At 42.4% G+C, this 27,496-nt stretch overlaps 1 protein-coding gene across 2 annotated transcripts in view; it reads left to right on the top strand.

Annotated features, from left to right (window-relative positions):
- Nucleotides 1-27,496, top strand: part of Acpp (acid phosphatase, prostate) — a 56,102-nt gene that overhangs the window by 18,907 nt on the left and 9,699 nt on the right. Inside the window, exons 6-10 of one of the 2 annotated variants that reach the window (XM_008825088.1) lie at nucleotides 5,321-5,413; nucleotides 7,536-7,668; nucleotides 12,654-12,736; nucleotides 15,628-15,731; nucleotides 19,689-19,858. In XM_008825088.1, the coding sequence (XP_008823310.1) occupies nucleotides 5,321-5,413; nucleotides 7,536-7,668; nucleotides 12,654-12,736; nucleotides 15,628-15,731; nucleotides 19,689-19,858 (583 nt within the window). Of the gene's footprint in view, nucleotides 1-5,320; nucleotides 5,414-7,535; nucleotides 7,669-12,653; nucleotides 12,737-15,627; nucleotides 15,732-19,688; nucleotides 19,882-27,496 lie in introns of those variants that run through there. The other variant, XM_008825089.1, reaches the window with a different exon arrangement.

Below are 27,496 nucleotides of genomic sequence, written 5' to 3'. Positions count from 1 at the left end.
GGAAATGAATACAAGTCTGAGATTGCTTTTTTTATTGAGGCTTTATATGGCTCTTGTCCTCCTCTATACAGGATATTGGGAGTTTTAATATTTTTATTTATTATTTTTATTTTATGTGTATGAGTGTATTGCCTGCATGTATGTAAGTGCACCTGTGTCATGCAGTGCCCATGGAGGTCAGAAGAGGACATTGGATTCTCTGGAACCAGAGTTACAGATGGTTATTAGCCACCACATGGGTGCTGGGAACCAAACCTGGGTCCTCTGCAAGAGCAGTCAGTGCTTTTAACCACTGAGCCATTTCTCCAGCCCCCAGGATATTGGTTTGTTTGTTTGTTTTTTCTTTTGTGAAATAGTCCCTTTTTAAGACTGCACAAAAACCAGGCATGAGGCTTAATGATTTTTTTTTAAATAACCATTTGAACCAGTTATATAAGGTCTAAAAATGAGAAAACATAAGTAAACTACAGTGAAATATAGTGGTCTCTCAGTAACTCCACAGGTAATATTTTCTTTGTAATCTTCAGTTTTTTATGCATATTCAAACTAATACAAGAAGTATATTCTGTTAGCTTCCCCTTTTGTTATACAACGGTGATATACCATCCATGTTGCTGGGCACTGGGCTTTTGGGGGTTTTTTGTGTGTGTGTGTATGCTTGTATTGCCTGCATATAGCTAAGTGCACCTGTGTTGTGCAATGCCCACGGAGGTCAGAAGAGGCTGTCGGATCCCCTGAGACTGGAGTTGTTATAGACAGTTGTTAGCTGTCATGTGGGTGCTGGGATTCGAACCCTGGTCTTCTGCAAGAACAACCAGTGTTCTTAACCACTGAACCATCTCTCCAGCGCCTGGGCCCTGTTTTTTTAATTTAATAAAACATCTTGGAACTATTTTTTAAATCTATATGTAAAGTGTTTCCTTGTGTTTTTTGTTTTCAAAAGTGCAGTGTGTGCGTTTATGGACATACCACAACTTATTTTAATCAGCCCCTATTGAGAGAAATGTGGATCATTTCCCCCCCCCCCTTTTTTTTTTTTTTGAGACAGGGTTTTACTTGGCCTATAACTCATTTTTGGATTTAGGAGGGCAGAAAAAGGAAGGAGTTTAAAGTTTAGAAATAAGAGTCAGAGCCAGACCCGCAACAGGCAAGGAATGAGTTCCCTTGATTCAGAAAACCCAGCAAAGGCTGACAGCCCTTTCTCAAGGAATGATTATCTGCAATGAAATGGGGAGAGTCTAGACTTATGTAGGACTCTGCTGCACACAGCTGCAAGAATTAACTCCGCCAGGGTCTGGTGTCCTTGAGGGGCTCTTCTCCCAAGATTATTTGCTCAGGCAGGTGAATTATCTATAGCACTAAACAAGACAGGTGATCCATAAACAGTCTCTTTCAGTCTAAGGAGTGACAGGTTGCTAAGGCTTGAGCAAGGCCAGGCTGCCAATTTAGGGCCGGTTAGACACTTTAAGGGATTTATGGCTTTTCATAATAAGGCTTGTGGCTTTTCTGCAATTCACACATTCTATCCCTCACTATTGTAGGCCAGGCTGATTTTGAACTAACAGAGATCTGCCTGCCTGCCTCTGCCTCCTGGGTGCTAGGATTAAAGGTATGTACCACCACATTCTGTTCTGATCTTTTTTATTTTTATATTACGCCCCCCAGAAGACTCTCCAATCGCTGCATCACTATTTTTTGTCTAGTTTACCTTATCTCATTATTTTGAGCTGTTGCATATTAAAATTTTCTTATGCATGGAGCCCATTCCTGGTATTTATATTCTTCTCCATTGTTCTTATTAGCCAAACCTGCTTTTGATTATTAAAACTTTATAATGTATTTTAATACCTAAGGTGCTGGCCACCTGTCATTCCTGTTCTCTAACCTTCATGACTCTATTTGTAGTTTCTCTGTGAACTGTAGAATCAGCTAGTCTGGTTTAATTTTTGTTTGTTTTATTTATTTTTATTTTATGTGTGTGAGTATTTTATCTTGTGCCTGCGTGTATGTAAGTGCACCCGTGTATGCAGTGCCTGCAGAGGACAGAAGAAGGCATTGGATTCCCTGGAACTGGAGTTACAGACAGTTGTTAACCATCATGTGGGTGCCGGAAATCAAACCTGGCTCCTCTCCAAGAGCAGCCAGCGCTCTTAACCGTTGCATCATATCTCTAGCTCCTAAAATTTTGAACTTTTTCATATTCTTATTGAGGTAATATTAAATTTATGTAAAGTTAGGGAGGCTCTGTAACCATTCAATGTAAATCTTCCTTTTCAAAAATGTGATCTCCTCAAAGCCAGGTATGGTGATGCATGCCTTTAATCCCAGCACTTAGGAGGCAGAGGCAAGAGGATCTCTTGTGAGTTCAAGGCCAGCCTGGTCTACACAGTAAGTTCCAGGCCAGCTGGGGCTATAGGGAGACGCTGTCTCAAAAAAAAAAAAAAAAAAAGTGATCTCCTAACTTGTTCTTATCTTAGAGAACCTTTTTGTCATGAGTCTTTATGTTTTATGCTTTTCAATGTTTGTTCTAGGTTTATGATCTGTAAATAGGCTTATCTCTAGTTTCCCGGTGTCTACACCTCTGACTTTTTTCTCTTTTGCCTACTTGTTTTAACTAGTACTTGCCACACAACATTACAGTGTTGGCCATGGGCGCTCTTGCCTTATTCCCAGCTTCAGATACTTTCTCTTGTTGAGTATGCTAACTTTTCACCCAAAACATAGTACTTAGACTTTTATTTTTTTAAAGATTTATTTATTATTAGGTGTATATATGTGTGTAGCTGAGTGTATGTATGTGCACCGTGTGTGTAGGTACCTGTGGAGGCCAGAAAAGGACATTAGATCCTCTGGAGCCTAAGTTACAGGCAGTTGGTTGTGAGCCACCTGATATGGGTGCTGAGAACTGAACTAGGGTTCTGTGTGAGAGCTAGTGCTCTTAACGCTGAGTCATCCCTCCAGCACCAGTAGTTATATTTTTATTAAGTCAAAGATCCAATCACTAGGTATGGTGACAGCACATCTGTAATCCCAACACCCAGGAGGCAAAGGCAGCAAGATTGTCATACATTCAAGACCAGCCTGGGCTACACAGAGAATTCTAGGCTACATACTGAGACCCGTCTCAAAACAAAAGTATCCACCTGTCTTATTTTCTTGAGTATTTTTATTTTTTCTTTTATTTTTTTTAAATGTGTATGAGTGTATCGCCTGCATATGTGTGAGTGCACCCATGCCGTGTTGTGCAGTGCCCAAAGAGGTCAGAAGAAAATGTCGGATCCCCTGGAACTGGAGTTACAGATGGTTGTTAGCCACCATGTAGGTGCTGGAAATAAAACCTGGGTCCTCTGCAAGAGCTATCGGTGCTCTCAACTGCTGAGCCATCTCTCCAGCCCCATCTTAAGTATTTTAAAAAATCAGTTGATTACTTAATTCTTTGAGTGATCGTTTTAAAAATATAATCAAGTTATTTTCCTCCTTAGATCAACTACTGTGATTAATTATATTTATAGATCTATTAAAGTTGATCTTTACATTTCTCTTTACAAATCAACTCCTTTTCCTTTCATATGAAATTGAATTATTTACCAACATGTAATGCTTTGTATTGATATTTACAAGTGACATTGAACTACAGTTGTAGTTTCTGAGCAGTCTTTGTCAGTATAGATGTTATATCTAACACATAAAATCTTTGAAAGTTTCCTCTTTTTCTAAATATTCTTGAACTATGAAAACAGCATTAGAATAATTTACACCTGAAGAGCCTCAAAGAAATCATCTGGCTCTGGAGGGGTTTTTTTTGTTTTGTTTTGTTTTGTTTTTTTGCTTGCTTTATTTTTTTAAAGCTTGAGGTCAATTTTATCAGCATTTAAAAGAAAACCCCTAGGGTAGGCAAGCTGTAAATACCAGCAGCTGCTGGGAAGGGGAGGCTGGAGGAGACGAAAAAAGCCATACCATTTAAGCCGGCCAGGAAGGGAGACACGGGATGGACTAGCAGCCATGTGCTGGGAAGGGGAGCTTTAGGGAGAAAGTAAAGAAACCCAATTGTGGGGAAGCCCAAAGTGTTAAGGAAAGCATGCTTAGAAAAGAGATAGAAGAAAAGTAGAGGTTATGCTTTTGAGGAATTAAGAAAAGCAGGTCGATTTACAAACCAGCATGGCTGTGCTCTGTAAGAAACCTCACCAGGGGGTAGAAATTTGGGAAGGAAAAGCACAGTATTTCACCAAAGGAAAAATTATTCAGCCTATCTCTGTGGCATGGCTTAAGGTAAGCCCACCTTCCTAGGGGCGATCCCTTGGCCAGGTGATTACCCTGACCCCGCTGGAATTTTGGGTCTCTACCGAGTCAGAAATTATTTTATTCTCTTGACCAGAAGGAGTTTTTTTTTCTTGATGTTTTCCTGGAATTTTTAATGTTTGGAGTAGAGAGAATGAGAATCACTTCCCATGTCTGGGGGCGGGGGTGGGGTGCAGATGTTCGTGTGTATTTGTGCGTGAGTGCCCATGGCATGTGGAGCCCAGTGTCACTCCTTAGGAGCCATCCACCTTGCTTTTGGAGACAGGATCTCTATCTGGGAACTAGAACTCACCCATTTGGCTAGACTGGCTGACCAGAAATCCCCAGGAATCCTCCTGTCTCTGCCTGCCCAGTACTGGGATCACAAGCTCTGTCACCAAGCAAGGCTTTTTCCATGAATGCTAAGGATCTAACTCGTGTTTGTACTTTCCCAACTGAGCTATCTTCTCGGTCCTAGAAATGGGAGTCTCTTTAACAATTATCTGTTTATTTTATAGGAGTCTATTAAGGTTAATATTGGAAAGTTGTGATTTCCTGAAATGTATCCATCAGACAAACTATCTTCCAAAAGTCTTCCTAGAAATCACCCCGTTTCAGCAGCCAGATAGCTGAACCTGCATCTCATTATGATAACATAGAACCTTCCAGTAAAATGCTTGCACTCATCTAGGCCTCATATTTATAGCCAGAAACCAGATCCCGGTTCTGCTGTGCTTTCCCAAGATGCTTTGCCCTGAGATAATCTTTCTCTTCTTAACCGCGGACACTTATTTGCATATGTTATGCATTTTCCACTTCTAAAAAGAATCTCATTCAACTCTGACCAGGAACGGCAGGGGTCAGCCAGCAAGGGTCTGCGTTTTTAATGTACTAGTGAGAAGGAGGACTCCTGTCTTCAGTTGCCTTCAGTGTCTTATTGTCGCCAGTATGTCTGGCTGCACTTTGCTGTGACAGATATCAAAATCTGTGGAGGATGAAAGGGTCTCACGCTGAAATATTTTCCCTTCTATTTGTGTTCCAGGATTTTATAGAAACCTTGCCATCACTTTCAGGATTCCCTGGCCAGGATCTTTTCGGAATTTGGAGTAAGGTCTACGATCCTTTATATTGTGAGGTAAAAAAAATAAAAATAAAAAATAAAAATTTAAAATATATATATATATATCAAAGATTCGTTTGCCATCTGGTTTTATGATTTAATGCCTATTTTGAATCAGACAAATTTACTTTCTTTTTTAAAATGTATTGCTTGTCTGTCCTTAGACTTTGAAACGCAATTCAACTTTTTTAAAAAAAAAATTTATTTACTTTTATTTTATGTGTATGCATTTATTGTCTGAATGTAGGTAAGTGCACCTGTGTCATACCCACGGAGGTCAGAAGAGGCCGTCATATCCCCTGGGACTGGAGTTATGGACAGTTGTTAGCTGCCATGTGGGTGCTGGGATTCGAACCCAGGTCTTCTGCAAGAACAACCAGTGTTCTTAACTGCTGAGCCATCTCTCCAGCCCCAAGTTTTCCTTTTTTTTTTTTTTTTTAGACTGACTCTCCCTGTAGCCCAACTGTCCTGGAACTCACTATGTAGACCAGGCTGGCTCATTGTCACAGAGATCTGCCTACCTCTGCTTCCGGAGTGCTGGGACTAAAGGTGTGTGCCACCATGCCCAGCTAAGATTTCCTTATATAAGGAAATATACATATATATATATATATTTCCAAAATCTTGATTTCCCTTTTTTTAACCCATTATTAATGCTTTCACCTTTTAGAAAACTGCAAACAAAACTTTTTCTTCTATCTGTTGCCGCTCATTAATTTAAGTCTTTCAGGAATGCCTGGTTTTTGTCATTGGTTTTAATTTTTAAAAAGCAATGTTGTTATACATGCAAAGTTGCTCTGTTTCTGGATATTGACATAAACCAGCCAACTGTAATGTAAGTCAGACTGTCAGACATGGCTCAGGAGAAAAGAACTCTTCTGTGCAGTGCATTTGGGATCAGCTCAGAAGCTGAGTAAGGCGCTGGCTTTTCTGTGCTGTGTGCCGATCGTCATTCTCCAGGCTCCCCCTTCTGGCCAAAGCAGTAACTTCTATTCCTGTTTTCTAAACCGGATCACTAAATTCTATGGCAGAACTCTGACCAGTGCACGCATCATACCCACTTCAGCTCAGAGATCATCACAAATATGTGGGGCAGGAGTTACCTCCTAGGTCTGTCTGGGTGACAGATGACTCCATTCGCCCCATCCTGTGATAGTCAGGTGATCCAATCATGCTATTCTCTGCATTTTCTCTTTATCTTCAGATCTGTTTCAATGAACATGTTTTCTTAGCTTTATGAAAGGCTCTTCGGTGGAGACAAGAACCAGCCTTTTAGTTCTGGGCTTCATTTCTATTTTTTTCTTTACTACAGCTGTCTGTTGGTTCCTTTGTTTGTTCTGGAGATTAGGCCCAGGACACAGTGCATGCTATATCCTACATCTGAGCTGTGCCTCAGCAACCTCATCCAGCTTGACCTGAGCTGTTCTGTGATAAGGCCGTGTTATGTGGGATTGTTCTGTGTCTCTCCCGCTTCTTTCTTCTGTACTGATTTACTTTTCTCGGCTCTTTCACAATCCTCCTCTAATCCCTCCCTCTTCCTCCTCCCTCTTCTCCCACTTTTGAAACTAGGGGGATCTTAATCACCTTTTCCTAATAGGTAATAAATATTGGCACAAGGTCAGTCCCTACCCTGCTTACAGCTTGTTGATCCACTTAACATTTACCAAATACTTACTGTGCACAGGGTACAAGCATTCCCCGAGTCAGTGAACTAGAGGTTCATAGCATATTTGTGGAAACTCCAGAAATATATGGCCTTCTGTAACTGGCCTATTAAACAAGTCCTGCTTTTTAGGACACACCACTCAATCCTGTAAGCCTTTACCTTCCTCACAGGTTCATAAAAACATTTCTAAGCCTATCATAAAAGAATGAGGTACAGCCTTACTCTGTGACATCATTACTCTGTAAAATTTGAATTATGCATTGATCCAGAGTTAAGCCAAAAGCTATGGGCTTTGTAAGAAGGGGGAAATTATTTCTGTAAGTTTCTTTCTAAAAACCGGTATTACTAATTTATGCAAATTCTTAGAAAGATACAGTAGGATCAGAAAGACTGCCTGGCCGTAGGAGCTCATGGGGTGCAAAGGAGAAGTAGTAAGCATGCACACATTCTCCTCCTTTCTCTTTGCTGCAGGACGTTCACAATTTCACTTTACCATTCTGGGCCACGGAGGACACCATGGCTAAGTTGAGAAAATTATCAGAATTATCTCTGCTATCTCTCTATGGAATTCACAAGCAGAAAGAGAAATCTAGGCTCCAGGGGGGTAAGTATTTTTAAAATGAGCAAAGAGGGGCTGGAGAGATGAATCAGAGGTTAAGAACACTTACTGTTCTTCCAGAGGACCCAGGTTTGGTTCCCAACACCCACATGGCAGCTAACAACCACCTGTAACTCCAGTTCCAGGGGATCCTGTGTCCTCTTCTGGCCTCTGTGGGCATTGCATGACACAAAGGTGCACTTACATGCTTGTAGGCAATACATTCATACACATAAAATACACATAAATAAAATATTTTCCCAAAAACTAATTGCAATAAAACTTTATAAATAATTTAATTTTTAAAGCTGAGAGAAGAATGTTGAATTTGTGGTTGAATAATTGAGTCTGAGCTCCAATTTTATCATCAACCCACTGACTGGACTTACACAGGTCACTGTTATCTTACCATTCCTCTTCTATAAAGTGGGTATTAGAAGAACAACTATGTCATAGATAGTAAAGATTAAAATGAATGTAGGAAAGGCTTAGAACAAACAGTATCTGGTATGTAACACACTGTATAATAACTGTTACTATAAAGTATCAGTATTGCCCACCTCAGGCATAAATTTTTTTCTTCTGGAAATGAAAGTTTAGGGCCTAAAGTCAAATGGTCCTTTCCATCTCTTCCAGTTGAAACAATCAGCAATTTATGTCTGGGTTCCAGAAAAATTTATTGTGTCTGGTAACCTACATGATGAATTTTGCAAGCGAGAAGTTTGATAAAAGCTTGACATATTTTGTAAGACTAACTAAACGACAAATTTATAACACATGAATTTTTCCATTAGTATTGAAGGATGTTGAGATATTTATCAAAGATGTCTCTTCACAGTTAGAGTCAGCCCTTTGTAGTGTTTGACACCTACTCATCATGAAGATGAACCCAGGTAGGAGGATGCTGAGTCCTTGCAATCAGGATAGGGGAATCGAAGGAAGAACCCAGGGACAGGAAGAATGGGCTAGATGCTGAGGCCTGCAAGGATACCCGAGGAGTGGACCAAAATACCAAATAGAGTGTAAGGCTCAATGTGGTTAATATAGACACTAAAACTGAATATAAACATCAGGAGAAGGTCTTGTGTCAACAGTTGAACTAGTGAAGACAATTCAGTCAGACTGTCACATAATCTAAACATTTTGAGGAAAGTAGGCCAATTATATCAGGATTCTGGTCGCTGTTAGATGTTGTTCACCAGTCAATCAAGACAAGTCCATCAGAACCCCAAGAGAATGCATAGAGGCAAAGAATTGTGGGGATTGGACCAGACTGAAAGGATGCCCACTCAGGACTTTATAACTAAGTAAAGAACTCAAATCAGAGGAGGAAGCAATCGCAGCTAGAAAAGTAGGGTTGCATGTCAACGGTTACCAGGAGAACAGCTAATGAGATACAAAACCAGGGAGATCAGGAGCAAATTCATATGAGATGAACAAAGTAAGGTTGGAGCTCATGATTCAGGACATTGGTCATTAAGGACGTGGGGGGCTGCAGACCTGCTGTGGCAGAAGTCCTAGTTGCACAGCACAGAGGGAGACCTAATGGAAGTATTCAAGTTCCCTCTCTACACTAAGGGCAAAAGTCCAGCCAGCGAGGAAGGCAGCACATCAATGAGTCCTAAATGAGACTCATTGAGTCTTATCTCTAAATGAGTCCTAGATGGAACACGTGGTGTGTTGGGAAATTCACCAAGCAAGATACAGACTGTGCGTAGAAGCAGGGAAGCAACTTACTCCTGAGGACTTTACATCAAAAGACACAGAGTACCTCATTGGCCATGTAAGCAGCTGGTCTCATTTCTAGCCCAGCAGACACCAGCAGTATGGCTCAGTCCCAAGCCCCAGCAGAAGGTGAAGCTGAAGTTCTTGATTTGTTTCCTCAACCACATCATTGATAGATTCAGGAATATAGCCCCTTACTATTCAGAGCACAGCCTGCAGCATCAGCTTCCCCCAGAAACCGGCTAGAAATGCAGACTCTCGCCTCCCCCCCCCACACCTGTTGAACCAAAATCTACATTTTAATGGAATCCCAGGCATGCTTTGTAGCAGACAGGAGTTAACAGAAGTTCAGTACTACTTGCAGAGGTTTGTGTATAGGAATAGGAACAGGGCAGGGGTGTTATCCTAGTATGTTCTTCCTTCCTACTCTGTTCCTGCTTTGGCTACCAGAGGATTGCATGTGAGAAGCCACTTCCTCTCTGTGGGTGTCAGTTCCTTATATGAAGAGCGGATTAAACAAGACCCTGTATAGAGAAGTGCTTCCCAAGATATCTGGTCCTGGATTCTAAAGACTAGCGTCCATGTGAGCTTGCCTGCCCTGTTTTCTGGAGAAAGTCCATTGCCCTTGATAAGCAAGGACACTGTTTCCTGCATGGTTTGACAAAACTACCTCAGCCTGTTGTTCAGATCTGGCTGGGTGAGACTTGTGGACCACAAGATGGAGCAGCTGAACCCAATCCCGCACAGAAGCACCCATTGCCTCAGAGACACAGTCAACGGGAACACGGTGGCAGTGACCAGTGCCTTCAGACCTTTGTCAGAACAGTGCCTTCAGACCTTTGTCAGAATTGTTATTCTGCATTTGGTTTCAGTGACAACAGTGCTCAGTAACATGCACAGACACACACCCCCAAGACCCCCAAGGCTCATTTAGGGGCATCTGCCTATTCGTGCTGTAGACTAGAAATTCATTTCACCAGTTTTTAATGAACATTGCATAGAAGATTTTTCCTACATCTTCTCAATTGTTTCTTCCTTGTCTCTGTCCCTGTCCTTTCCTACGTTTGGTGAGATTTGGCTTTTTGTTTCGGGATTGTGTGTGTGTGTGTGTGTGTGTGTGTGTGTGTGGTGTGTGATCTTCGTCCAGCTTTAGTCTGGTGATCACCACCTTGCTGGGTGAATGCCCACATGGACAGCTGTGCCATTAGCCTTTTCCGCTGCACCTGTTTAGAGTAGCTGTTATAATTCTTCTTGCGAAGCAGGACTACTTTGCCAGTCTCCTGGCCTTTACAATCTCCTCACACAACCTGAACTTCTTCATCCTTCCTGATGGCATAGATGGAGCACTATATTCATGTCTCCGCTCTTTGGAAAGAGAGGAGGACATAATCTTCCTCCAAATGTGAGAAGGTAAATTAAAATGTTTTTTATAATTCTAGCTTTGGTCAAGACTCACAAAGGGATTAAATTCCATTCCAGTGGCTACCGCTCCAGCAAGGGCTGCAAAAGGGATATCAATAAAGTTTTATTGAAACAGCCACACTCATTTATTCTTGTATTGTCTGTGGCTGATTTCCTGTTACCACTATAAAGTCAGGTAGTTGCAACAGATCTGTCTCACAAAATCTAAAATATTTACTATCTGGCCTTGTGCAGAAAAAGTTTGTAAGCCTTTGTTATAGCTCAAGAGTAAAGGAAATGGGGTTTATATCTCCCAATCAATGACATTTTGTTCAATTTGTGCAGGTTCAATAATGAATACAAGGAACCCAGACTCTAGCATCATTTTTAGCATGGTTTAATATGAACAAAGATTTTTTGACACATTGAGTTCAAGACCCAGCTTTTTTGCTTACAAATTATATAATGTTTGACATGTTGCTCAGTCTTTCTGAGCCTCATTCCCTCATTTATAGCAGACTGTTGACATGCCAGGATCTGAGGATACTTATGATAGTCACTGCTAGTTCTCAGGACAAGAGAAAAATCACCCCAGACTAAGAAGGGGTTCCCCCTGCTGACTTAAGGGTGAGCTGCTAGTTGCAGACATTTATTGACTCCAAGGAATTTGAAATCTGAGTTTAGTGTCAATGTGCCATGAGGATGAAGTCCACAGGGCAGCCTTCTCTGGGACAGAGAGACGTCAGTCTTTTAGAGATGCAGCATCCAGTTTCTTCCATTCATAGCCAGGAAATCCCAACATCTGCAGAACGAACTGGTCACCCACCTCCTTAATTAACCCTCCATTGTGCTTACTGAACCCAAACCTGTGTCTTATATTTGAGGAGCCTTTTGAAGGCAGACTGAGCTTGATTCACCCAGCATCATGTCTGGCCCATCATAGCTGCTCAGCGTGAGCTTGCTGAGTAGGCTACAGAGTCTGAGATTATAATCAGTCTGCTGCCTTCAGTGCTACTTATTACCCAGAACACACAACAGCACCACTCATTCCTGAGCCAGAACATATACAAAGTAGAGGAACCAAGAGGAATACAAGGACTTGACTCTCTTCTAAGACTCCTCAACAGAAATGGTTGTGGGATTCTCTGAGGCAGTATGTCCTCAAAACAGACTCAAGCATTCCAAGATATCCCAGCAGCCTTCAGTCTCTGCAGACAGGATGGAGATTGATTGTATGTCTACCTCTCAACACCTCAGGAGCAACAAGAGTTCAGTTTGAAGAACTGAAAGAAAAAGATCCCTCCACAAATGACAGGTGGTTTGTGAAAGCTAAAGATGCTGCCTGCCTGTGGTGACCCCAGCCCTGGGGTGAGCTGAAGAAACGATCCACAGGGAATGGTCCATGATCTGTGCACACATAGGGACAATTGCTTTCTCCACGACCTCCCACAGCTTTGACTACCAGAGAGCAGAAGCCAGGGATGAAGGTTTAAGTACCTGCCACGCCATCATCTCAGGCCTGTCCTGGAGATCATTGGCTGACACTGTCTTTATGATCTGAAATGCAGTTGGACTTCCAAGTGCACAGCCTCCTAACTTGAGCTTTAACAAAACCTATGATAGGAGAGTGCTCACATGCTAGTCCAGCAGTTCTCTCCCAGCTGTGCGAGTCATTTAACGTCTCTTATTGACCTGGCAGTCAATAAAATAATGTGTGTAAACCACGCTACCCAGCAAGCAGAGCATGATCAGCCAAAGTTAAGTCTTTGCCTTGTTAAGTCACAGCAAGAAGAACCCCTAACTATGAATAGACAAAAAGCTCATAGAGTATTATGTAAGTCTGTTGTTGGTCTGTCTCCTTTAAGGTGTCCTGGTCGGTGAAATCCTCAATAACATGAAGAGTGCAACTCAGTCACAAAAGTACAAGAAACTTTTCATGTATTCTGCCGTAAGTACCTCTGTTTTCATTTAGCATTGACTTGTTCAAGAGTATGCCTCATCTTCTCCATCTTCATGTCGCCATCACCCAAAGGATAAAGCTTTTAGAATAAAATGTATCGTTCTGTTCCTTGAGGAGCTTACAGTCTAATACAAACACTGTCAGTAAGACAGACAGCCACACCAGAGTGCAGCACAAAGCCCATTAGAAGCAAGTGTTTTGGTCCCTCCAAAAAGGCAGCCCACTATCCTTCTGCTGCAGGGGGTAAAGAAGAGACACAGCACGCAGCTTGAATTAGGAAGCCCATCAAATCATTAGAAGGGAAAGGATAATTGGGTCCTTGCTGGTGTGTGAGATGTATGAAGAAAGTTTCCAGGACAGTGAACAGTTAACATTTTGTGGCGACTCTGGCACTAAATTAGTAGGTATTAACTGGGCCACCTAATATAGAAACTTGCAGTCACCTGTAACTATTTAAATATAGATGTCAACAAATTATAATAACATAGAACCAAAACTTAAGTTGGATATAGTAGTGCATGTCTGTAATTCCCACACTTGGAAGGCTGGGGCAGGAAGATTGCTGAGTTCCAGGCCAGTCTGGGCTACACAGTAAAACCTTATTTCACAAAAAGAAAAAGAGAAGGAAAAAAGAAAAGAGAAATGAAAAAGAAAGAAAGAAAGAAAGAAGGGAGGGAGGGAGGGAGGGAAAAAGAAAGAAAAAAGAAGGGTTTATAAATACTGGAATAGGGGGCTGGAAAGACAACTCAGTGGTTAAGAGCATTGGCTGATCTTATACAGAACCTAGGTTGAGTTCCCAGCACCCACACAGGAGCTAACAACCATCAGTAACTCCAGTCCCAGGGGACAACACCCTTTTCTGGCCTCCGCAAGCACTGCACACAAAACACTTGTATACATAAAATAACAATAAATAAATATTTTTTTCCATTCTGGAAGAGTTGATGTGGAATCTCTATTTCTGGCAGTGTGGAAATTGAGAAATTCCATGCCACCATTGCTGCTTCTCAGGAAGGAAGGAAGGAAGGAAGGAAGGAAGGAAGGAAGGAAGGAAGGAAGGAAGGAAGGAAGGAAGGAAGGAAGGAAGGAAGGAAGGAAGGAAGGAAGGAAGGAAGGAAGGAAGGAAGGAAGGAAGGAAGGAAGGAAGGAAGGAAGGAAGGAAGGAAGGAAGGAAGGAAGGAAGGAAGGAAGGAAGGAAGGAAGGAAGGAAGGAAGGAAGGAAGGAAGGAAGGAAGGAAGGAAGGAAGGAAGGAAGGAAGGAAAGGGGGGAGGGAGGAAGGAAGGAAGGAAGGAAGGAAGGAAGGAAGGAAGGAAGGAAGGAAGGGAAAGAGCAAGCTCATTTAAGTGCTTCAGTTTCCCTGTCCACATTTAGGAAGTTCATATACTCAGTGTCTCCAGAGCTAGACAGCACATAAAGCCTTTTCATTATCACAGAGTGTTTTTAGAGGGCCCTTCAACTTCTTAGAATGTCTGTGCTGGAAGACACTTAAAGGCCATCTTGCTCTCACACCCATTGGGGTAATGTATGAAAAGACTCAGGATGGCAAGGCGGGGGTGGTGAGATGGGAGCAACACTTCAGAAATCAGTCCTCTTGTGGAAAGACTAGAAGTTGGGAATAGGATATAATATGTCAAAATTATGTATATTTGGGGGAAATGTGGATAAAATGCACATAAAACAAGTTTTATGCTGCATAAAACTAGGGTGGCGACAGGAGAGGAAAGGGGTTAGCTGGGTTACAAGGAAAGCTATGGCTTTGGCTGGAGATCATGCTTTTACTCATGCAAGAAGGAGAAGAGTACCAGAAGACGTGGGGAATTGTCATCACCAGGAACTCTAGGTGGAAAAGACTAGAGGAACAGCCCATGGAGGGAACCAAAAGTGGTGCTTCTGAGAGACGTGGGCCTGAAAGTAGACAATTATGCCGCTTTTTAAAAAGTCTCCAAATTAATCTCCAGTCCTTACTTACTGTGCGGCTTTTAGAAAGTCTTAGTCTTAGCTCGTTTTTATCCTCTCTGTGTTGGTTCCACTGCTTTTGTGTGTATGCACACCACCGTGCAGTTTAGGCGTCCAAATGCATCCAATTTTTTTCCCTCAGTGCTGGGACATGAATGGAGGGCTTTCTGCATACCAGGCAAGCACACTCTACCAACCAAGCAATATCCCCAGTCCCAGGTGCCAAATATCCCATTTTATAGATTCAGAAGATGGAGATTACCCAAGATTAAGCACTTTATCCATGTCCAAAGTGGGATTAAACCTACTCATAGACCAATATCATTTTTTTGTGAGTTCCCTAGCTTTATTTATTTATTTTTATTTTAATTAAAAGAAGCATTTCATGACCAATATCATTTTTACTTTCATTAATTTTTTTAAACATACACTCTCTGCTCCCACACAGCTTTAACCTCCCTAAACATTCATGACCTTCTATTCTCTTCTACAACTGTAAATCCAAAGATGATGCAAATCTGTGGGAAAAGTTAGCATCCATCTGTTCCAGATTATTTAAATTTTAATGAAATCATTGTAACAAGCAGAAACACAGATGTGTTCTACAGGATAAGCCACAGGACTTAAAATCAGAAGACTTGCTTCAAGTTTAGTTTATTTGATTTTAGGGTTAGATAATATTAGGCAAGTTACTTAATTTCTCAGTTTCTTCATATTTTAAATGGAAACAGTATGTCTGTAAATCTTACTGGCCAGACACTCAAGAAAAAACAGTTCTTGCCCTTTCTTACATATTAAATCATTGAGAGTATGGAGAATCTCATTGACTCAGAAACCATCACAGTACCCTACAAGTGCTAGAACCTATTGAATATTTATCTGAACCAGGAGGTAAACTAAAAATTGATTCTAATCTCTGCAGCATGACACTACTGTAAGTGGCCTGCAGATGGCGCTAGATGTTTATAATGGACTCCTTCCTCCCTATGCTTCCTGCCACATAATGGAACTGCACCACGAGGATGGGTAAGTGACCTCCTGGCTTTGCTATTAGTAGTTTTGGGGGTTTTGTTTTTGTTTCTGTTTTGAGACAGGTTCTCACTATGTAGGTTTGTTTGGCCTGGAACTCGCTATGTTAGACCAGGTTGGTTTAGAATTTACAGAGATCTGCCTGCCTCTGCCTCTCAAGTATGCACCGCCACACCCAGCTTCAGGTTCCTATATATAGTGTACATATTTCCAACTGACTCCAATTTGTGCTGCCCATATATTCATGGGTATGGGCCATCCACTGGAGCATGTGACCAAGCAGGGACCATACCCCTAAAGAAAATGCCTTCCTCTAGCAGCCATCAGCTGGGGGTATTTTTGTTCTTCATTTAGACAATGTTCCACTTTGTAGCTTGGGTTGACCTTAAAGTCACTATGTAGCTGAGCTTGAACTTGTGATCCTCCCACCCCAACCTCCAAGTGCTGAGATTACAGGAATGCCTTACCATGTCCAACCTAGTACTGTTTTTGTTGGCTTAAGGATTACTGTGTCTGTCTATATTTGGTTTGGTTTTATGCTCAGAGGGAGGGATGGTAGTAACGGTACCTTCAGCTCTGTTTCTTGAAGCCTATGATTGGGAAATAATGCGTACACGGTAGATGGATTGAAAGAAACATCCACGATGACAGAAATTACATTTTTTAAATGAAGGCAGTACAAGGAGTAGGCAGACATTACAGTTTTCTCTTGAGAAAACAAAAACTGTCTAGTACACAAGGCACCAAGAGAAAAATTAGTTGCCTGATGCTTATATAATAATAGTCTTTCCTTGAAACACTCCAGACATGAAATGCAGCTTCTGATGACTCATATCCATTGGTCAAGATTTTTAAAACACAATTGGTGACCAGTGTTTATCTCTTTGTGTCCTGGTATGACCATCCTGTGATGACTAGCTTGACCCCAGGTAAAAGAAAAGTCACTTAGAAATGCCAGATGTCCCAGTTTTCCCCAGAACCAGGGGAGAATGTGTGAATTTCACTTTTCAAATAGGAAAAATCCTGGGCAAACCAGGAAAAATTGGACACCAGAGACAAGCGCACACCAAGAATGTGTGGTGGTGTTCTGCCATGACAACGATGCTCTCCTGGGAGGAGGAAGGGGTGTGTTTCCCGCAAGTTGCCAGACCCCGTGGAATAGAAATAAAGAAAGGACCAAGTGAAGGCAGTGACCCCAGAGTTTTGGTTCAGGACATCAAAGGAATATATTGTGGCCTCCCCTCAAGGCTGCAGGCCAGACCAGCCTGGCAGTTTAGGGCCCTGTGCTCAGAACATTACCAGTCAGTTACCTGGAGCCTTTTTCCTCTACCCACAGAAGAATCATGGGTGGGAAAAGAAGGGCTCTTCCAGTGCTGGGTTTGGCTGATTTTGTATTTCTTAGCATTTAGCAGCAGCAAGGAGAGACAGCAGGAATGCCAGAGCAGCAGCAGGTGGTGCCTTATAGTTTCATGGCTCCCCTGGAGGCTTCGGGTATCAAGACCCTTTGCTCTACAAGTGTTACAGATCTTGTGTAGGCCTAAGAAGTCTGGGTTCCTCAGCCCTTGACAGCAGCAACTCCCAGGCCTGGGAAATCTGAGACCCTTGGCCTTAAAGGCCTTAAAGCTGTCTGGAAGCCTTCCGTCAACAGGGCCTGCTCTCTGGCTCCTTAAATCCTTTGCTCCTCCTTCATCCTCAGCGCTCCATCCTCCTGCCCACCTCTGCAGCATTGCTACGCCACGTTACGTTTGTACCTGAATAAAGAATCAGCCTGACTCTTAGCACTGAGTTTCAATAGCCAAGAGTGGACTCCAACCGCAAGAGTTTGTTTCTTCAGATCTATCACTATGCTGTGCTCCTGAGTCAGGTCTCACCCATACTTTTATTCAAAGCTGTTTCTCCAGCATCGATTGAGGAACTACAAGCTTGGATCCACCCTTATCAGAGAATCTTGTCCTTTGATCCCTAGGCTTCAAATATCTCAGACATAAAATGTCAATTATTCTCTCGGTTTTCAATGGGGATACAAATATAAACGCACTGCATTCAGTGACTCGAAATTCACATTCATTCACTATACTGGATGGAGGGCAAAGTGGGGTCTGGAGGGTTCAAGGTCAGGTGCCCAGGTCACAAGAGCTCATGGGTCAGTGAGCTTGTTTGTATTATAAACAGTAGCTTTGTTTTTTGTCTTTTTGAGACAGGGTCTCCCTGTCCTGGAACTCACTACGTAGACCAGGCTGGCCTTGAACTCACAGAGATCCGCCTGCCTCTACCTCCCGAGTGCTGGGATTAAAGGGAAACAGTAGCTTTTTGGTGCAAGGCCGAGCTAAAGTCATTAGTCCAGACATCATTCCTACACACCATGTTATCTGCCCCGGGTGCTCCCTCCAACTGCGGCCTCTTCCGCTGTCAGGTGAGTCTCTCCTGACTCTCTGGCAATTATTCCACAATCAGTTCATAGTACTTTGACTGGTTGATTTCGGGCATTCAACCTTCCAGAGTTTGTTTTTGAAATAAAAATTTGAAAGATTCCCTTTTTAAAAATATTTTATTATTTTTATCTTATGTGTATGAGTATATTGCCTATATGTGTGTAAGTGTACCTGTGTCATGCAATGCTCACGGAGATCAGAAGAGGGTGTCGGATGGTTGTTAGCTGCTAGGAATTGAACCCAGGTCCTCTGCAAGAGCAGCCAGTGCTCTTAACTGCTGAGTCATGTCTGCAGCCCGGGAAGATTCTCTACTTAATATGACCCAGGAATTGAATATATGTCCACTTTCTCCTTCTGAGAGCTAACTTTCCATGATGTCTTATCCTATTCACAAGTACATCTGTTGTATATTCTTCAGTTCTGTGTTTATGCTGAAGGAGAGGGGAGATAGATACACTTAGGAGAAAGACTGAGAGAAGAGAAAAAGGAAGGAGCAAGTGAGAGGCACAGGGAGTGGATGTGGGAGCGGATCCAGCATTCCACTTAAGCCTCCACTTCTGTAGTTTTTTCCTCTTTAGAAATCAGTAAAATTTTATTCACTCCCATTTTCACCATTAACAGAAACCTGAAGCAACATATTTTGTGCCTTACAAAAATAAATACCCTCTTTACCCCAAATTCAACTGAGAACTGGGAAGAAGAAAGTATCCTCCCCCAAGCTCCCTGAGCTGATCTTTGTCTCCTAGACAAAGCTTTTTTATATACTTGCCAACAACTCAATATGGCCAACTTAATATGAGGGCCAAGAAATTAGGCCAATCCACTCCTGTATCACAGTGTGGATCCACTCCTGTATCACAGTGTGGATCCACTCCTGTATCACAGTGTGGATCCACTCCTGTATCACAATGTGGAACAGAAGCTACAAGGATCAAGTGCCTGTGTTCAACAGGACACAGAAACCTGGGGTTACCGACACAAGAAAAGAAAATGGGCTGGAGAGATGACTCGGTGGTTAAGAGCATTTGCTGCTCCTCCAGAGAACCTGTTTGATTCCCAGCACCCAAGTTGGGCAGCTCACAACTATAACTCCAGCTCCAATGGATCTAAACCGTCTTCTGGTCTCCACAGGCGCCTGTACACATGGCATACACTCACTGATAAACATAAATAAAAATGAAATAAATCCTTAAAATGCCAAACATTAGAACCTCATTCTTATCCAAAGCCAGACCTAGTTCTGCTAACCATCTCCTTTCTACTTCTCTGATGTATGCTAGTCCCACCCTCTGTGTCCTGTTTATCTAGCAAAACAATGCCCCCCCCACAGTGCTACCTCCTAGTCTGCCCCACCTATCTCAATCTCCATATCCCCCCACACACAAATGAGCTAAAGTTTCCTCTTTTCCGTAAGCTCTTCCACTGACCCTTATGGACATGTTACAGTTTGAGTGGAAAGAAATCATGACAGTTTTGCACCGTGGAACTAATAGTCCTTTCCTCTGTGCCTCTCCAATCCCAGGGAGTACTTTGTAGAGATGTATTATCGGAATGAGACTCAGCACGAGCCCTACCCCCTCACGCTGCCAGGCTGTGCCCACAGCTGTCCTCTGGAGAAATTTGCAGAGCTACTGGACCCTGTGATCCCCGAAGACTGGTCTGAGGAGTGTATGATCACAAGCAATCACCAAGGTACTGAGGATGTTTCAAATTAGCGAGCACACAGAGCTCCACAGGAGCATAATGCCCTTTCCCAAACAGTTGGGGTTTCAGAATACATTTTGGCGGTTATGCACAGCTTGGAAGGAAATGGGTTTGGGTTGATAATCGTGTATTTTAGGAGCTTCTCACTTCAAGCAACTCCTACCTCTCCACCAAGTCCTGTACCTACTTGCTGTAAACCTTAAACCTTAACTTGGTTGGCTGGACACCAGTGCCCAGTGTAATCAGGAATAAACATTGGGTCAAAGTTCATGGGGCTGCTAGTGAGCTGACCACAAAGAACACTGTTGTTGAAGGACTGACTCTAGGGTTTGCTTGGGCAGGATAAGGGGAGGCTACACCTGAAATGTCTGAAGTAAAACAGATTTCAAGCAAAGCCCACAAGTTAGGTAGGTAGGAAGGGAGGGCGGGAGGGAGGAGGGAAGGAAGGAAGGAAGGAAGGAAGGAAGGAAGGAGGACAAAAAGAAGGAAGGAAGGAAGGAAGGAAGGAAGGGGGAGGGAGGGAGGGAGGGAGGGAAGGAAGGGAGGGAAATGAATCCTAGGCTAATGGGCAAAGGACCAGCTAACCAGCAATAATGCCCATCAGTTCCTGCCTTCTCTCAAAAAGAGGCAAAAAGATGAGGTACAGTGGAGAGAACTGGAGCTTTCTACACTGAGCACCTAGTACGATCAGTTTTTATATTTATGTCACAACATACTGGGTGGCAGGAGGGAAAAATGGAAGCCTTTCTGCGTCTTCTGCGACTTGGAGCATTCATATTTCTTTTGAAGAAACCAAAAATCAAGCTTTCCAGGAAGTTTTGATGCATGCCCCACATACTCAGCTCTCAGAATGCAGTTTGTAGGAAATAAGTAACCTCAAGAACAAGATACTCACAGTCCCTCAGAGGCTGGCATACCCCACCGGGCTTCTCCCAAAGCTCCAGTGGTAAGATGCTGGATCTAAAGCGGATTGACAACAGGGTGCACAAGGACACACACACCACACTGGAACAAAATTAGAATGTTCTAGGAACCTTCAAGTTCAAAAGTTATTGGAATGTTGAGCATGGCTGTGAAATTTGCTCAGAGGACCAAAGAAATGTTCAGGGCTTTGATTCTGATAACTTTGGAAGCGCTAAGCAAACTCACAGGTCTACTGACACTGCTCACTATGCAAGAAGCTGTGCTTGAATGATACTTTTTTATTTATTATTTTTATTTTATGTGTATGAGTGTATTGCTTGCATATAGGTAGGTGCACCCACAAGAGGGCATCGGAGCCCACGGAACTGGAGTTACAAATGGTTGTTGGGAATCAAACCCAATATGTGGGTGCTAGGAATCAAACCCAGGTCCTCTGCAAGAGTGGGCTCTTCACTGATGAGCCATCTCTCCAGCCCTTGAATGACAGTCTTTAGCATCTTTGGATTCTCCATGTGGTAGTTACATCACCTCTACAAAGCGCTGAGCTGTTATTTCCATTACGAATAAAGACCAGGCAGCTATTGAAGGTGGATTCCTCTGGAAGCCAGAATCTAGGGCACAGCCATCCCCTCTGCTGGTTGGTCACAGAATGAGTGCTGTAAGACTTGGATTGGCAGACTTCTCTGTGTTTTTTTCCCATGTAAACATTTGTTGTTGGGTCCATCCATGTCTACACTTGTAACTATAGTCTAGCAGTGAGCCAAATGTAAAATAGTGAATAAAGTCGTTATTAGGAAGTTCAAAAGCACTACCTTTATAATGAATTTTGCAAAGCTTGTATGTGTGTGTGTGTGCGTGTGTGTATGCGTGTGTATGTGTGTGTACATGTTTAATTAGAATAAAATTCCTGTAGTCAGATGTAAGGGGTTGATTCTCTTTTTTAAAATATTTTTATTTATTTATTTTTATTTTTATTTTATTTGTATGAGTGTAATGCCTGCATGTAGGTAGGTGCACCCATGTCATGCAATGCCCGTGGAAGTCAGAAGAGGGCATCAGATCCCCTGGAACTGGAGTTACAGAGAGTTGTCAGCCACCATGTCGGTGCTGGGAATCAAACCCGGGTCCTCTGCAAGAGCAGTCATTACTCTTAACCACTGAGCCATCTCTCCAGCCCCTATTATTTATTTATTTATTTTATCTTATGTGTATGATGAGTGTATTGCCTGTTGCATGTAAGTGCACTGTGTTATGCAATGCCTGCAGAGGTCAGAACAGGGTGTCAGATCCCCTGGAATTGGAGTTAATGGAAGGTTGTTAGCTGCCATGTGGGTGCTGGGAATCAAACCCAGGACCTCTGCAAGAGCAGCCAGTACACTTAACCACTGAGCCATCTCTCCAGCCCTAAGGGGCTCTCTTTTTATTTGGGGGCTTTATCCTAATATAACAGATGGGACTGTATAAAATAAAGTAAAATTATTTGTCTGGACTAAATTAAAATTTTATATTAAAAATATAGTTTGAATTACTTCCGGTAAAAGGTAAGCAGTGGATGCAAGTCCCTCATCTGTTTAGATGGAGCTTGGTAAGGAAATGCCCTTAGGAAGTTTGCAATGTATTAACAGAAGTAGAGAGATACTATTACCCAGAACAACAAGGATATATTTTAGGACTCTGTGGGTTGCCATGGAAACAAGACTGAGGACTTTGGGAGAGGGTCAGGAAGTAAGGAAGGTTAGAGAAAGCTTTCTGAAACAAGTAATTACAACTACTGTGCAATCAAAGAGAATTCTTTTTCCTTCCTTTTTTTTTTTGGTCTTTTTGAAGACAGGGTCTCCCTGTAGCACCAGCTAGCCTGGAACTCGCTGTGTAGACCAGGCTGGTCTTTAACTCACAGAGATCCACCTGCCTCTGCCTTCCGAGTGCTGGGATTAAAAGCGTGTGCTACACGTCCAGCTTCCTTTCTTCCTCTTTCCCTCACTCCTTCCCTCGCCTATCCTCCCCCCCCCATTTCTTTCTTTCATGTTGGGAGTCTCTAACCCCAGAGATTTCTAATAGTGTATTACATTACTGGCTGTCCAGAGGTTTAAAGCTGAGTTACACACCAGAATCTGCTCCAAAGAGATTCCCATGAGTTACATTCAAAGGGCCATTTATGATAAGACAAAAGCAAAAATTTTATTTGTTGTGTCCTCAATACCTAAAAGTGCCTGTGTTGGGCATTGGTTGGTGACAGAATGTGTGAACTGCAAAAGAGCCACAGGCCTCATTAGGGAAAGCCATAAATCCTTCAAGTGTCTAACTGGCCCTAAATTGACAGCCTGGCCTTGCTCAAGCCTTATCAACTGGTCACTCCCTGGACTGAGACTGTGGGGCCTACATGTCTTCTTTAAGTGCTATAGATAACGCACCTGCCTGAGCAAATAATCTTGGGAGAAGAGCCCCTCAAGGACACCAGACCCTGGCGGAGTTAACTCTTGCAGCTGTGTGCAGCAGAGTCCCTACATAAGTCCAGACTCTCCCCATTTCATTGCAGATAATCATTCCTTGAGAAAGGGCTGTCAGCCTTTGCCGGGTTTTCTGAATCAAGGGAACTCATTCCTTGCCTGTTGCGGGTCTGGCTCTGACTCTTATTTCTAAACTTTAAACTCCTTCCTTTTTCTGCCCTCCTAAATCTAACAGTTGGTGCTGAATAAATAAATATGTGCTCGCAGTACTGTGTAGTTACCTTGGCTCCCTGAACCTCCTCTTGTTTATCTTTATTAGACACAATAAATACCCAACAACCTGAGAATCATTTTCATCTCACCAGAGGGGTGAAATACCTGACTTTATTCCCAAGTCAGTTTCTCTCCCTTTGTTAAATCTATCTGTAGCGTGTTTGTAGAATTTTCCTCTCATTTCAATACCCAAGTGAAGCGAATTAGGATTAAGTAGCAAAGCGTATCAGCAAGAAGAAACTATAAGGCTGTTGAGCCGCGGCGCTGTGCCGTCAGTCCCCGAGGGTAAACTACGCGCATCTCTTCCCTGAGTTCCACGACTTACCTGAAAACACCCTCTCTCATCCTGTTGCCAGCGCCTTCAGTTTCCCAGGACCTATCTCAGCTTCATTAAAGCCCTTGGCACTGACTTTGGTTACGCAGCGACTCCGTCCCAGCTCCTCTCCTGCTCTCAATGGAAGCAACGCTGGCGTTCCTTTCCGGTGATGACCCTGCCCATGTCCTGCCCGCTGCACCATGCCCTGAAGTCAGTCCCATGATTTTTCCATTTTGAGCTGCGAAAAAGAGCTAAAAATAAATATATCTATTTTTAAAAAAATTTTTAAAGAAGGCTCGGGGCTGGAGAGATGGCTCAGCGGTTAAGAACACTGGTTGTTCTTGCAGAAGACCCGGGTTCGAATCCCAGCACCCACATGGCAGCTAACAGCTGTAGGTAACTCCAGTCCCAGGGGATCCAACAACCTCTTGTGTCCTCTGCGGGCATTGCACAACACGGGTGCACTTACCTACATGCAGGCAATACACTCATACACATAAAATAAAAATAATAAAAATAAATAAAAAATTTTTAAAAAAGAAGCCTGAGCTTTTTGTCGCCATTTCAAGCAATGAATGTTAAATTTTCTACTCTAGCCCTAGCTGGGTCCTTTCTACAGCTGCTTAGGAAATGCACTGGCCCTTTCCCCACTCTCTACAGGAAGACCTCTTCATTTTCCCAGACTTTAAACCCCATTTAACCTTTCATATAATAATAAAGATAATCAGCTGATCCCCCTTTCAGGTTCTTGTCTCACAACCTCAAAACACACCAAAAGCTTTAAGTCTTCCTTCCTGTTGCCCTTCAGGAAGACATTTTCTCGCTCCCTCCTTCCCCCCATCCTTCTTTCCTTTTCTTTCTTGTTTGTCATTATTGCCATCTTTGAAAGAGAGAGAAAACCAAGGCTTTTGATACATGTTGCCAAGATGGTTTTTGGTTGTTTGGTTGTTTTTTCAAAGTACCAATGACATGCCCTGTGGCAGTTTTTGTGTTTCCTGATGGTGGAGCATCATTCCAGCCACTGCCTGTACTGGTCTTCTTTGCAATGAGATACAGTTGATTGCTCTCTTTCCTCAACTTCCAGAACATGATTCTGCCAATCTCCTAAAGTTTCCTACAGTGTAAAGGAGCATATAATTTTTAAATTAATTAAAAAAAAATAAAAACTCACAGAAAACTTAGTGTGACATTTCAGCACTTGGGAGTTGGAGATTGGGGTATCTTGGGTTCAAGGCCAATCTGGAATCTACAGTGAGACCCTTTCTCAAAAGCAGCAGAGACTGGGGATATACGTCAGTGGTAGAGTGCTTGGCTAGCATGTGTAAGGCCATGGGTTCAATACTCAGTACTGAAAAAAGGGAAGAGAGGGACAGAAAGAAGGGAAGGATGGAGAGAAAGAGGAGGATGGACAGATGAGAGACGCTCTCCTGAGTTTCTCTGGTTACCTTATCCAGCTTCTTTTGGATAGACTCCTTCCACCAACCCTTAAATGATCCTCTACTTGAACCGGCATTCCACACTCACCATGAGCTTATTTATGTCTTCTACATCTAGAATCCTATTTCCACATCAAATTACAGACCTGTTTTGTTTGTTTTTTTTTCTGATGGTCACCTCCATCAGAATATCTCATTGCAATCCCACTTGAAAACAAAGCCCATTCTGTCCCGTACTAATCCTTTTTTGTGGTCTCAATCTCAAATCACAATTTAATCACTATTGTCATTCAAACAAGAACTCATGAGACTGATTATCTCAACCACAGCTTCCCCTTGATCAGTGTGGTTAGTAATACCTGTCAACTCTACCACTGGAGTAACTAGCTCTCTAGTTCCCTCATATGTGTTCCCAGGTCCAAGACTCTAGCTCTGATACCAGCCTTTGGCATCTTATCTAAGATATTGCAATAGCTCCCCACCAAACCTACCATATCTCTACCATCATACCTTCACCAGTTATTTTTGTATATTTACTATTATTGTTGTTATTTTATGTGTATGTGTATATTGCCTACATGTATGTACATACACCCATGTCGAGAATGCCTGTGGAGGTCAGAAGAGGGTATCATATTCCCTGGAACTGGAGTTACAGATAGTTGCTAGCAGCCGTATGGGTGCTGGGAATCGAACCGGGTCCTCTGCAAGAGCAGTCAGATGCTTAGCCATCTCTCCAAACCACCAATTATTTTTTTAAACTCATAATGGAGCATGTCACTTCCATGTATCATAATTTCAGATCATTTTCATTGCCCAAGAACAAAGCTAAACCAGAAACCTAAAAACTGGACCCCAATCTACACATCAGCTCTCACCTTCCCGAAGCCTGTGGTTCAGCCATGTGGACATAACTAATTAATTAATTAATTTTTTCCCTTCATCATTATCATTTTTATTTTCTTGATATACAGTTATTTTTTTAATTTAATAACAACATGATTAGAAGAAGCATTTCATTACAGCTTTAGCATATTCAGTAACAATTTCCAGAGCAAAGATACAGGAAGCTGAATTTATGATTAGAAGAAGCATTTCACTACAGATTTAACATATTCAGTAACACACTCCAGAGCAAGAGTACATCTCTTTCACAAGTGGGTGCAAGTTTCTAGGTTCACAGTTGAGTTAATACAGTGATACAATATTGAACTCAGTATAAGCCCTGTAAGACATAAAATTGAGTTTTTTAACCTTTAAAAAAGATCTCCAATTCGTTTTAGAATATATTGTTCCTTGCAGAAAGACTCATTGTTTTTGCTGCTAACACTGCGATGTTGGCACATGCATCTCTAATCTGTATTACTAGTATTACTAGTCCTAATCGGTTGCACTTGGATCCTTGGCGCCTGTGTATGTCTATAAAGTCATCTGGTAGATTTCAATGGTAATGTTTATCACCTCTACTAATTAGCATGACGTAAATTTCCATGCTTCCTCCTCAAATATAATACATTTTTTAAAATTTCTTGATTTTTTTGGTGTGTGTATATATCACAGAACATTCCAAACCATCTTATTCAACTATACACCCACTTCCCACATGGCACGCTCCCACAGCCTCCCTCCCCCACTAGAGCTCTTATATTCTAATATCCCTGCTACTATCTGCTATGTTGTTGGCATCTCCAGCCGTTCCCCACTAGTTGTCCATCTAGTGAATCTAGTCAGCCTATCTAGAGGTCTTTGTTTTAGGAGGGTCAGCTGCTCCTCATCTAGCAGCAATCAGTTGTCAATATTCCAAGATTGGGGTCTGATGTTCATTTTCTCAGTTCTATGCTGGGTTACTATTTGAGAGTCCCTTTGGCCACTCTGGCCAACAACTCAAAAGAAGGTATCGCCTGTCTGGCATTGTTGCCTTTAGCTATACATATGGACTCATGAAATTATATTGGCCCCTTTAATCTTTGGTTATACTTTCCTTTTGGGTGTTTAAGACTATACAGTTGGCCCAAAAAAACTGATTTATTTTTACTCTTAAGATTGTTTGAGGATCTGTTCCTCTGGGGTCACATGGGCTTGGGAGGAGCCCCTGGCTCCTTTCTTTTACCAGTTCTGCCTATGTGAAGATAAGTCAAAGGTCCTGCTCGACCATGCTTGGCTTCGCTTGGAAGCATGGAGGAAATGATTCCTCTGTGTTGACCCTCCTCTTTATAGACTGGACACTGGT

The sequence above is a fragment of the Nannospalax galili genome, unplaced genomic scaffold (genome assembly GCF_000622305.1).
Source record: "Nannospalax galili isolate Female #2095 unplaced genomic scaffold, S.galili_v1.0 scaffold369, whole genome shotgun sequence".
Taxonomy (NCBI): Eukaryota; Metazoa; Chordata; class Mammalia; order Rodentia; family Spalacidae; genus Nannospalax; species Nannospalax galili.
This window is presented reverse-complemented; position numbering and strand designations above follow the sequence as displayed.